The sequence below is a fragment of the Astyanax mexicanus genome, chromosome 16, assembly GCF_023375975.1.
Source record: "Astyanax mexicanus isolate ESR-SI-001 chromosome 16, AstMex3_surface, whole genome shotgun sequence".
NCBI lineage: Eukaryota > Metazoa > Chordata > Actinopteri > Characiformes > Acestrorhamphidae > Astyanax > Astyanax mexicanus.
The window spans coordinates 9587059-9600374 of record NC_064423.1 but is presented as its reverse complement, the minus strand read 5'-3'; the positions used below and the strand labels follow the sequence as shown (position 1 = coordinate 9600374).

Sequence of the window (13316 nt, the reverse complement as noted above, 5' to 3'; positions counted from 1 at the left end):
TCTAGTCTTCTACATACACTGATTCTTTATAGTCCCTTTTAAATACACGAGTTAGAATAAGTCTTTAAGGTCACATTGCTTTATATCGCCTCTCACCAGTCACGAGCATCATGCTGCTTCACAGTGCAGTGACAGCACATCCTCTGAGGCCAAATGTGAGAGAAAAAAATCCCTTCCAACACGAGTATCATAGCTTCAATCTGCCCACTAGAGATGTAACAGTTCAAACCGGGTCCCCAAGGCATAGTACAGCATACAAAAGCTGTTTCGAAACAAAGCGGCCTGGTTCTTTGCTGACATTTCTCTTCTTTACTTCATAAAAGCCAACGGCCCTTGAACTTGTGCCAGACACCGAGTGCGAAACAGCTTTCAGGTTAGCACATGAACAATTAATTCTCGCTTCTGATGTTTACAACTTTGTCTGTGTTGCGCGAAGCTTCCCAATGACATTTGGGACGCTCCGTTTCAACACATTAGTTCACTGATCTTTGACCCAGATAACAAGCAGACAAACCGCTTGTGCAAAAAGAGAAACAGACCGGGCGAGCAAGGGGCACAGCAGGAAACGCTCAACACTCAACCCTTTCATACTCCAGACTGAAAAGAACATCCATCCATACTCGTCGATTTGTTTTCCTTGTGTACAACAACTGCACTATTTGTGTGCTTTCATGTAGCGCACTTAGTTGAGGCGTGTTTAGAAATGCTTCACTCAGCAGCATGGACGAATTCTAGATTTGCTGTTGTGTTAAAATCCAACTGTGGCTCTACAGGGGGTCTGCATTATTGGAAATGGTGAAAAAAAAACAATAAAGAATGGAAACAATGGAAGTAATCAAAAGAGCTTACTGACTTTTGTCTTTACAGCAGCCTCACTTTGACTTTCTGCAAAGTCAAAGATTTACATACATTTCATTAGTACCATTGGTACCATTGCCCCTAATCTGCATGACTTAGGTCAAACGTTTAGTTCTCCTTCCATAGGCTTTTCACAATAGTTTGCAGGAATTTGGGCAGATTCCTCCTGACAGAACTGGTGTAACTGAGCCATGTTTATAGATCGCCTTGCTCTATCCTGCCTTTTCAGATTCGCTCATAAATCTTGAATAGGATTGAGATCAGGGCTTCGTGATGGCCACTCCAAAACATGGCCTTTGTTCTTTTTAAGCCACTTTGTTACCATTCTAGTAGAATGCTTCGGGTCATTGTCCATCTGGAAGACCCAAGCCGTGACTTTCTGGCTGATGTCTTGAGATGTTGCTTTAGTATTGCCACATAATGTTCTTTCCTCATGATGAAATCTATTTTGTGAAGTGCACCAGTCCCTCCTGCAGCAAAACAACCACAGAACATGATGCTCCCACCCCTGTGTTTCACAGTTGGGATGGTATTCTCAGGCTTGCAAGCTTCTCCCTTTCTTCAAGCTTCTCCCTTTCTCCCTTACCTTTCTCTCTAAACAAAACAATGGTCATTATGGCCAAACAGTTCCATTTTAGTTTTGTCAGACCACAGGACATGTCTACAAAAATTAAGGTCTTTGGTCCTGTGTGCATTTGCAAACATTAATCTGGCTTTTTGGAGTAATGGCTTCTTACTGGCAGAGTGACCTTTCAGCCCATGTCAATACAGTACTCGTTTCACTGTGGATGATGACACACTCTTTACCAGCTTGAGCAGCATCTTTACAAGGTCTTTTGCTTTTGTTCTTGTGTTGATTTGCACATTTCAGACCAAAGCACGTTCATCTCTGGGACACAGAACCCATCTCTGGATATTCCCAACTTTGTTTGTGTTTGTGTATAATTGTTTCTACAGATAAATGAGGCACCTTCAGGCATATGGAAATTGCACCCAAGGATGAACCAGACTTGTGTAAGTCCAAAATTCTCTTCCAGATATCTTGGTTGATTTCTTAAGACTTTCCCATGATGTTACACAAAGAAGCAGTGTGTTTCAGGTATACCTTAAAATTTGTCCACAGGTGTGCCTCTGATTAATGAAACCAGAAAGGCTTCCATAGACATGACATCATGGGCTGAATATGGGCTGTCCCAATTTGTGTAAAAGCATAGTAATCTTAGTCTATGTAAACTTTTGACTTTGCAGAAATTAATATTAATGTGCCTAAAAAATATTTTTCTCTCATTATTCTGGCATTTGGCAAATCTAAATAATTTTGGTAATCCTAATTAACCTAAAACTGGAAACGTTTATTCAGATTTCATGTAATTCAAATGTTTCAACAGTACATACACTCATCACGCATACATTAAGATATGCATATGGTTGCAGTTCTATTTAGGAAAATAAAACTTATTACTTATTAAATCCAGATGTATATGGGCAACACTTGGTCACATATACAGTATATACTATACACATACACAGAAGTAGTGTGTAACACTGTAGAGCAGGGGTGTCCAAACTTTTTTTGTTGGGGGCCAGAAGGAGAAATATATTTGAAGTCACGGGCCACACTCTGTAATAAAAGAAATAATGAAATATACCACTTTAAATAATACATTTTTCTGATTATTTTATTTACACACCATTTTACTTGACTTACTATCTTTATCTTTGACAGTGTTGTGTAAACTAAGATTTTTCAAATTGATTAATTTCATGATGTCTCTTAATATTAAACTCCTTAATTATGGCAACTTTTAGACTCTTTGGCCTGTTTTTTCTGGGCTAGAAATGCGCACCCTCTCCGCTTTTAGACTCTTTGGCCCGTTTTTTTTGCGATAAAACTGCGAACTCTCTCCGCTTTTATACTCTTTGCCCCGTTTTTTCTGCACTAGAAATGCACACTCTCTCCGCTTTTAGACTCTTTGGCCTGTTTTTCTGCGCTAGAAATGCGCACCCTCTCCGCTTTTAGACTCTTTGGCCCGTTTTTTTGCGATAAAACTGCGAACTCTCTCCGCTTTTATACTCTTTGCCCCGTTTTTTCTGCGCTAGAAATGCACACTCTCTCCGCTTTTAGACTCTTTGGCCTGTTTTTCTGCGCTAGAAATGCGCACTCTCTCCGCTTTTAGACTCTTTGGCTTGTTTTTCTGCGCTAGAAATGCGCACCCTCTCCACTTTTAGACTCTTTTGCCCCGTTTTTCTGCGCTAGGAATGCGCACTCTCTCCGCTTTTAGACTCTTTGGCTTGTTTTTCTGCGCTAGAAATGCACACTCTCTCCGCTTTTAGACTCTTTGGCCCGTTTCTGACACCTAGCGTTCAAACTTTGAATCTCACATTGTAAAAACCTGCTTAACAGCGGGCCAACTTTCATTCTATTTCTAAAATACCTCGCGGGCCGCTCCAAAACAGGAAACGGGCCGCAAATGGCCCGCGGGCCATAGTTTGGACACACCTGCTGTAGAGGTTTCCTAATGGTGGCCTAATCCATTCCACTTTTTCACTTCCTTTCCATCCCTTCTATTTTCATTCAGGGATATGTGTGTCAATGCAGCTGGACGTGGCAAGTTTGAGATGGCAGCAGTATGCGGATGAGCACTGTCATGTTGAAAAAGGTAGAGCCACTGGCTGCAGGACCTCAATACCATATATAATATTGGGCTGTTAAGATGCCTGTAATGAAAAATAAAGGTCATCTGGTATTGTATGAAATTGCACCCCATACCACGACACCAGGGCTTTCGATGTGTCATGTGTACTTATGACAAATAGCCTGTGTGTTCTCACCAAATACAAACCCATCTCAAGGCTTTAACGGCAGCCTCTGTTGTTTCTCTGAAGGCTATCCTCTTGAGCTAACCCGCAATGCCCAGAAAGCTGTATGCTTTGGAGGCTGAATAGCCTACAAATCCTTTGGGCATGTACTAGAACTACACCCTTCCCTGCTTCACATTTCTACCAGGTTGGTGGTTTATGATATGAAAAACCTGTAATAAATATCATCAAACTGTTTTGTTTAACCCTAATAAGGTGCTCTGATCAAATGTGACTGATTCAAAGTTTTAATTTAATCCGATTATTATGAGTTCCCATTACTTTGTCCACCAAGTTTGATCACTTTTTATTATTTAGTTTGGGTTCTATTCAAATTTTGTTCACTCTTAGGGCCCTACTGACACCCTGTACAATGCTCTTTGCTATCTTACATCCCGTCAACAGTCTATTTTCACGCCTTGCACCCACGCTGTTAAAATAGCATCAGAGTTCAGGAATAAATGTACACTGATGATGGGAGTGTTGGTCTGGGAGTGAGGTGTGTTCAGGTAAATTTCGGTAAAATTTGAGGTCTGAGGTGTGTTCAGGTAAATAAACAGCACACGGACGCACTGCAGAACGCAACCCAGACATTTAACTCAACAATAAACAGAATAAAGAATTAAATAACATTGCTGTTTCCTTAAATGAGCTGCTGGCGTACCTTTACAGCATGAACACGCAGTTCAGTATCAGTATCCTCTGCCGAGATGCACAAAAGCACTGCACCGTTAAGATACGGACGCGCCAAAGTCAGAGCACACCTGGCTCTTAAAGGGAATGACAACTGGTTCATCTCACATTACGCACAAAACACACCCATGATTAATTAGTAGAATTAGTACATGGCTTTTGTGCGTTTTGAGCAATCCAAAGCATATTTTTTGCGTCCTCACAATACCAAACACATACCAACATGTCCTAAATCCTGCTGCACGATACACAATTAATCGGCACATTATAGATAGCTAAAATAGGGCCTCTAGTGTTCAAAATCGATCTTTAGAAATAAACGTGACCGGGTTCAGGCACATAATCATCTTTCAAAATTGTTTAAAATGATCCTCTTTAAGGTATGTGTTAATCTTCATCCTCCTGGTGTCGGGGCATTACTTGTGATAAGGGGATCACACTTAATGATCAAACTTAAGTTGCTAGAAACAGCTGCATCAAGACCAATGTGTTTTATGTTAAAGTCCTCCTTAACCTAAATGACCCTTTGTTAGAGATAATGATGCCTGACAACAAGTGATGATGTAACATTTTCCAAACCACACACAGTGTAAAATCCCAGCCTATAAAACATGCCTCAGTTTATTCACTCAAGTCAAAACCTTCACTTTCTTAACTGTCATAATCTTCTACTGAAGTGCATCTTTCACTGGGTTAAAAAAGGTCATCTTTTATCTTCAGAATAGAGTGTTCTTGTTTAAAACTAACAAAGTTCCCTCTGCTCTTTGAAGCCTCAAGCATGACCTCATAACGCTGCAGCCTGCAATAAAGGCCCCCTGAGGAACATAAATCATGACCTATTATCATCAGATGTATGTTAAAATAAATAAAAGATTGATTGTAGCTACCTGGAGGGGGTTCTGGTGTCATGTTACTTCTTAATAAAGCTTTTAAAAGAGTTTTGTGAAGGTGCCTGTAGTGATGTGTGTGGAAGAATAGCTTTTTAAGTGTCGTATTTTATGAGGTGAAGGAGACGGAGAGAACAGAGAGTGCTCACCTGGTTCTGCGGTCTGCCATTTTTATGCAGGTGTGCTGAGAAGGAACACTTCTCCATTTCTTGGCTTCAAGCACCATTGCTTCAGCATCCACCAAACCAAAGCCATATAGATGACTGACTAGAGGATGAGAACAACAATGCACACATTAAATAGATTAAACAGCAAACAGACAATGATTAGATTTGAGCATTCAGAGCATTGAGTCATTCAGCTGTAAGAATATGATTGGATTGAGCAATAAGAACATTAGTAAGGTCAGGATGTTGGATGATACTTATCCCCCAACTCATACCAAAAGTATAGTATGGAGAACCATCTTACAGATCATTTACATAGAATGTACTTGATAATTTACATAATTGGCTAAAAATGAATTGAGCTCTCTCTACCTTTGTGTCCAGCGGCATTGGTCTTCCAGTCACTGGCTTTCAGGTGAACAGGTCTTGAGGTCTTTACTAATAGATGTTGTACGTCTCTCCAAGTTATTAAAGGACTGAAAGACAAGACAAAATACCAAGTTAAGGAAACCTCTAAATATAATGTAAATCAGACCAATCTTCCAATCATATTATTTTTCCCCTGAGTGAGAGTCATTGGATTGTGAGTATCTGCCGATATCGAGCCCTGAACCGATACTTTGGCAGTGCAGTAATAAAAAACCAAAAAGAAAAAACACATCCATCCCTTAGGTTATTTTATTATTATTATCATTTATTATTATTCAAACAACGGTATCAAAACCGTACAGTGATAATAAGTAATAAACTGAAATATAAATTATTTAAGTATGCATCTTTTCTTGAAGTGGCAGGCCTTATTATTTTGTTTCTAAACTGAAAGCAGAAGCTTGGTTGTCGGGTCGCTTTTCGTAGGAGTTCTTCTGGCCACGTCACACGTTTTTACGTACTTATGCCAAACGTACGGCCTGAAAGAGGATCCGGCTCAGTTTTACTGAACGCGAGCGGCTGGTAGAGCAATGGGGAAGGAGAAACTCAGAGCTTAGCAACTCATTCACTCATAGTAAAAACAAAGTGTGTAGTTCTGACTGAGCGCTCTCTCTCTCTGACTGAACATAACCTGGAATCGGATTCATCCGCTCTGAAAGGAGACCGCATCACACCCGCCCAGTTTAAAATGATTTTTTCGCATTCTCGGTGCAATTACCCATTCTCACAAGAGAGGGCCCTCAATCCCAAAACTTACGAACATCAGCTTTAAATAATTAAACTAAAATGTCACTCAACAATTTTGTGATTAATCATAATTAGGATCATGATTTTTTTAAACAGGAGTACTGTTATAATAATGTAAAATGGTTTAGGCCTGGCAAACTAGATTTAGACTAGACTTTTATACTATATTACAATATAACATGGTAGTTTTAATTAATGCTTTTAAAATAAGAATATTTTAATGTACTGAGTTTCTGAGTTTAGCAAAACTTTAATGGAGAAAATAAACATTAGTGTAGCTTCATATATTGCCTTTTTTGCAGACAAATGAGTGACATGAGGGATTGCAGGTGCCAGTGTGTGCGCAGAATAGCCATTCTCTCTGCGCGTGTGCAGGAGAGTCTATAGTGAACTCGTGGAGTAACAACATAACATAACATTTTTCCAACCGACTATGATCCTTAGAAAATTACGTGATCAGCCCTGATTCCTGATCACATTATCCGATCGGAGACATCCCTATTTTGAACACAGTATTATTCTTATTTATTATTTTTATTTATGCAATTATAAAAAGGAAATGCATAAATAGCATGTGCTTTCTTAAACTAATACTTTTATGACTTTATAAAAGGATATTTTAGGAAGTTTAAAGCTATGCACTCATGCCCCACGATTCTGCACTGCAGTGCTCCTAGACAGATTAGTTGTTAAAGCAAATTATTTATCAAACCCTGCATAAGCATTTGAACATTTACTATGATGATAATATAAATAATATATTTCAATACAAATACCAACACCACACGACTTACACATGTACATTTTATGTTATTTTTTCATAAACTTGAATAAACACATAAAAAATGTTTAGACTTGTTAAAAAGGTTTGTCATTTCTTTGTGGAAAATTTGTTACAGTTGTTTGCCGCTGATACTGTTGCTTGTGTATCACAGCACTATTATCTGTGCTTTATATTGTTAATCTGTTTGTCGAGGCCACAAATGAAATGTTTGCAACCCATACTGTTTACACTATGTTATTTTTAATTATGCTCAGTTTAATTAACCATCCTACTGAAAGAAAAGCATGTCCTTGGGTTTCTTCTAAAAGACAGTTTTGAGTCCATTGAAAGCAGGAAAAATGTGTAATATTCGTTCCAGCACAAAAAATCCAAATATTGGCAAATGTCTACACGAAAAAGATTCTGCAGTCTCATCCCAGTCTCATGAATCAAAATATCTGAAACATTTTGAGGTTTGTTGACGTTACATGAGCCATATGCAATATCATTAAGCAGCCAAGGATCCTGGAAAGCTCTGATTATCTGGCTCTGTCAGCCTGGTTACCTTGTCAGAAAAGTGACAAATGTGAACTGTGAAGGAGTCCTCATAGACTGCTCTTGGATGCAGTTACTGGCATCATGGCGTTAAGTACGCTATGCTTTGAAAGAACAATATGGCTATTTTGCAAGTTCTTAACAATACAGGTCTGCCCCCTAAAAGTTGACGAGTCAAATTAAAACTGGCAAACTTGCTAAAGGAAAATCCATGTGACAGCATGCACTCGTGAACACAGCTGTTACATTAGGCTGACAATAACCATCTCAAAAAAAAGTTTGCAGGTAACATTTAAGAAAGGCTGTGGGCTTCAAGTGGTCAAGCGGACTAAGGCACTGCCAATATGATCGGGAGATCTCTGGTTCAAATCCCAGTCATGCAGCTTGCCAGAGCCCTGAGACATCACAAAGGGTGATGTCGATCAGAACAAGAGGTCTGTGAGCTGATCTGCGTTTTCTACTGGGTGGGCTGTGATGCTACTTGACAATGCTGCATCAGCAGCAGTTGGAAAAGAGGCGCTGGCTGACTTCACATGTATCGGAGGAGGCGTGTGCTAGTCTTTACCCTGTAGTGATAGGTGGAGTCCTAATGAGGTACTACTACGGTACTAAATATCAGCACTAAAAAAATAATCATCAAATTATCCTAACACAAACTCTTCAGAGGGCATTTCAAACAGCCACAGAAAGACAGTGAAAGTGCAAACTCTGATTCTCTATTATGTGCAGAATCACAAAAGCCTTTCAGAAAAATAAAAAGGAAAAACATTAGGAGATACCTGGCTCCTTTGTTAATAAAACATGGCACTGGAGAAAAGAACTCTATTGTGCTGTGCAGAAAGTCAAAGCCAGAATGCAAAATAAGGCACTTCAATCCATCCTGTTTTCTCTAACAGCTATTTCAAAACAGTGTTCAAAATCAGTCAACTAAAATGATTAAAAAAGTGCTTGTTGTGCTCTTATTAGAGATAATAATTAGCTTAAGTGTTTTTTTTGACAGCTCGGTTTGTCTACAAGGTACAAGCAATTAGCACTCATTTAAATAGAATCAACAGAATATCTTTTAGCAATGGAAAATCCCACTTGAACCCCATGCTCAACAGATTATACACCTGGGGCTAAGCCACAGTTGCAACTTGTCATGTACAGAGATCTGTTCCTTCCAGGAATCATAGCATAGCTTTCCAAAACCAAAAAGAGTAACAGAAAAACATCATAAAAAAACGTCTGTTTAGAATTCAGAATGTGCTCTGTATCAGTTCAAGAATCACAGAGATGCTAAACAATTCCAGAGAGAGAAGCAGAAACTGAACTCACTTGGCCTCTAGTGCGAGAGCAATGACCCCGGCCACCATGGGTGCGGACACTGATGTTCCAGTGTGGCCGTCTGTGCAGCGCTGCCGTAGGTCTGTAGTGACCTGACACAAATACAAACATAGAAAAAATGTTGTTTTAAATGTGCCACTATATGGACAAAACTACTTACTTACCTTTGATGAATAGCACACCTCCGTTCTCCCACAGCTTTCTGAGATCCAGAAATTTGAACAATTTGTCAGATAAATTGCTTTTTTCACCGTTATCCAGGCTCAAAGTAGCTCCACACCTCCCTGCTAGAATCCTGAGAGCCAGAGCAGGAGAGACACACACATATATATATATATATATATATATATATATATATATATATATATATATATATACATAGACTCCGCATAGCCTGCCTCCTGGTGCCAGCTGCTGCTCTACGCAGAGTCTATGTATATATGTCTATGTATATATATATATATATATATATATATATATGTGTCTATGACATTATCAGTACAAATATGCTGGCACTTGGAGCTGAAGCTAGCGTTATAGGATGCAAACTGTGGTTTTTAATAAGCTTCTTGTGCACTTTTTAGGTTATTAACGCCTCGTTTTAAATGTCAGTGCTCTCCAGATTCTAGCAAGGAGGTGTGTAGCAACTTTGAGCTGGACGGTGGAAAAAGCGATTTATTATGGCAAATTATGCCCCGTTTCACCCAGTCTGAAGGGTGTTTGGACAAACTGTTAAAATATCTGCATCTCGGAACGCTGTGGGAGAACGGAGTGGTGCTATTCATCAAAGATAAGAACTTTTTATCATGTTTTACTGCAACAAAAGTCCATTTTACACCAGAATTCTCCTTTAATAGCGTAACCAAAAACACTTAGTATTTTCTGTCCAAGGAACACTTTCGATTCATTTTTAGAGAAATGCTGTGAGGATTTGATTGCATTAACCAACAAGAACAATGTCAGTGAGGCCAGGATGTTGGATGATCACCACCCACCTCATGCCCAACTCAAGTCTGTAGCTACTATAACATATAACTTAATTTTAATGAAGTGGACAGTGTACAGTATGTCCATAACACTTAGCCAGCTAATGTTAGTTTAACTAATGGTAACAATATCAATGGAGGAGTGAAGCCTGTCTAAAATCAAGATTTAATTCACCACAGGTAATATAAAAGTCAGTGTTTAAACTGTGCAGGACTAGCACAGACAGACTGTAGAGTATTGTAAAGATAAATGTGTTTGTTTGTGTTTAATGGACACAGCGCTGATATTACACTGTGTGCGCGTCTCTACCGCTTTTTCTCTCCTGCTCTTTCAAGCGCTGCAAGCCCATCCATACTGAAACCTCATCGGCCATCTAAGCATGAGAAGAGGCCAATCAGGATGCTTAGGATTTGTCACTCTCTCACTATGTGTGTGTGTGTCTTACTCTCTCACCCTTTTTTCTCTCGCCTGCACTCTTTTTTTCTCGCTCCATCGCACATTAACAACGCGTCAACAATAAAATTCCTTATCGACGGATTACACCGACTAATCGTCACAGCCCTACAGACTTACACTGTATCTTAGGTGCCCCAGTTTATTCAGTTTAATTGAACAACCTGGTGACAGCCTACTACTGCATTACCCATTTGGGACTGAGCTAACTAGTCCCCACAAGACAACAACTTGCTGTTCTGGCTGTGTTGTAGGCAGATGTCTGACATTTGATTTACTGTTCTTTAGTTTACAAAGCTTCAGACAGACATATTTTTCAATAAGACAATGCAAAACCACATGCTGAGCAAATCACATTACAAAAGCATGGCTACAGAGAAAGAGGGTACAGGTGCTGGACTGGCCTATCTACAGTCCTGGCCTGTCACTGTGACACACATTGTGACAGGACTAGTCAGAAGAGATGATGGGATCAGAGTTGATCAGAGTTTAGAACACATTTTTATATATTTTTATTAAACTACAGGGCTTGAACAATGAAACTGAAACACCTGTCATTTTAGTGTGGGAGGTTTCATGGGTAAATTGGAGCAGCCTGGTGGCCAATCTTTATTCATTGCACATTGCACCAGTAAGAGAAGAGTGTGAAGGTTCAATTAGCAGGGTAAGAGCACAGTTTTGCTCAAAATATTGCAATGCACACAACAATATGGGTGACATACCAGAGTTCAAAAGAGGACAAATTGTTGGTGCTCGTCTTGCTGGCGCATCTGTGATCAAGACAGCAGGTCTTTGTGATGCCTCAAGAGCCACAGTATCCAGGGTAATGTCAGCATACCACCAAGAAGAACCAACCACATCCAACAGGATTAACTGTGGACGCTGTAAGAGGAAGCTGTCTGAAAGGGATGTTCGGGTGCTAACCCGGATTGTATCCAAAAAACATAACATGTAACATGTGAATAAATCTTGTTTCCACCAGAACTGTGCGTCGGGACAATAAATTATTGTAGCTAGCGCTGCTGCTAACCGCAACTAACTGTGCTGCTATTCACATAAGAAAAATACTGAAAATCTATGCTTATAGTCTGTAAAATACAGTGCATCTCTAGATACCAAACCAAAATGTACTGGCTGCTCAGCAACATCAGGTATAAATAATAAATTAAGTTCATTTTATTTTTGTTTGCTGAACTGCTCCTTTAGGCTCTCTCCTAGGTTAGACCACATTGTTAAGTGTGGAGATTCATGCAAGAGTCTTCAATCTATTGCATCATTCATTTTTTTAAACATAAGCAAAAACATCTGGCCAATCACCTTGGCCATGCAAAATAATACTGACTGTATCCCTGATGATTCTATGCCAATCCTTTGTTGGACAGCAGGATTCTACAGGTGGTTTTGATTAGGGGGAATGACAGGGGTCAAAACAGGTAAATTCAATTAGAATGAAAGCCTGGCAGAAGCAACCCTGACTAAGTTGCTTATTTTGAGGTGAACAATCAAGCTTGTTTTCTTCTCCTGTCTAATTAAAAGGAAGATTGGGGTAAAAGAGAGGCTTCTAAGGACCTGCCTGGAAGGCTGGAATGCTTGTATTTGGCTCTGGTGTGCTGGTGCATACTTCATAAAGGTGGTCTGTAAAAATGTTCTCTTTTCATCCCACCCTCCTGCTACCCACAGAACCCTGCTGGTAACCCGCAGGCTAAAAGCGTGTGCATGTGTTTGGTGTGTGTTTGAATGTGTGTGTGTGTGTGTGTGTGTGTTAGAAACCAAACCTCAGCATGAAAACACTTGGTTTGTTTAACAAAGTGAGCACGGATGGGTCAGCTGTCAGTAAATGTAACCTCAGAAGGCTCGGAAAGAAGTCTTACTAAACTTCTGAACTCTGGGTGTCCTGAGGGAGGAGACGTACTTCATAATACAAGGTGAAACACAGAAACACACCTGTTAATTATTTAAACTCTTGCTGAACACAGTAAGAACACTAGTTTAGTGGAATATTTTCTTATCTTAAGCTTCCTTAAGCATAAGGAACCTAACAAATCTGAGATTAGAGCTGTGTGAATAATATTTTTTTTAACGGGATTTTCAATGGGAAGCAACGGCTCCGTCAGACACAGTCGCGCAGTGAATCATGGGTCTAGCGCATTGAGTCCAGGGGATGCAATGCCATGAAAATTGAGCCGAGGTAAAATTTATACAAATGAACGCGATGCATCAACGCATAAATCTATCCAATCAGAGAGCAGGTGTGCGCCTGATATGTGTCCTCAGTGCAGTGTATGAAAACGTTTAATTTCCGCTTTTAAGCGTTACAGAGAAGCGTGGAAGAAAAGCTAATCATTGTGGTTTCAGGCTTCCCTGTCCTTTATAATCAATCACTGCTGATTTACAGGGACTCTGATCATTGTAATACAATGTGGAGAAAGTTTGGCAAGAATATTGGGGTCTCTGATGGCTTTTGAAAATATTAATATATAATTTATTATATGCTGCTCACTAGACAGGGTTATAAAGCTCAAACAAACATTTATATTTATTATTCATACATTTCTATTTTTTAGTTTATAGGATTATAGGAAATAAAGCTAG

The 13316-nt window shown here is 39.5% G+C and overlaps 1 protein-coding gene and 1 long non-coding RNA gene across 2 annotated transcripts in view; both read right to left on the bottom strand.

The window, feature by feature from the left end:
• Nucleotides 1-13316, bottom strand: part of LOC125782198 (uncharacterized) — a 374822-nt gene that overhangs the window by 76361 nt on the left and 285145 nt on the right. The gene's annotated exons all lie outside the window — the stretch shown is intronic.
• The window catches only part of pcsk6 (proprotein convertase subtilisin/kexin type 6), a 104704-nt gene that overhangs the window by 40161 nt on the left and 51227 nt on the right, over nucleotides 1-13316 (bottom strand). Inside the window, exons 9-11 of the mRNA XM_007260219.4 lie at nucleotides 9276-9376; nucleotides 5837-5940; nucleotides 5447-5564 (exon numbers count right to left, since the gene is read on the bottom strand). Coding sequence (XP_007260281.2) covers nucleotides 5447-5564; nucleotides 5837-5940; nucleotides 9276-9376 — 323 coding nt within the window. The remainder of the gene's footprint in view (nucleotides 1-5446; nucleotides 5565-5836; nucleotides 5941-9275; nucleotides 9377-13316) is intronic.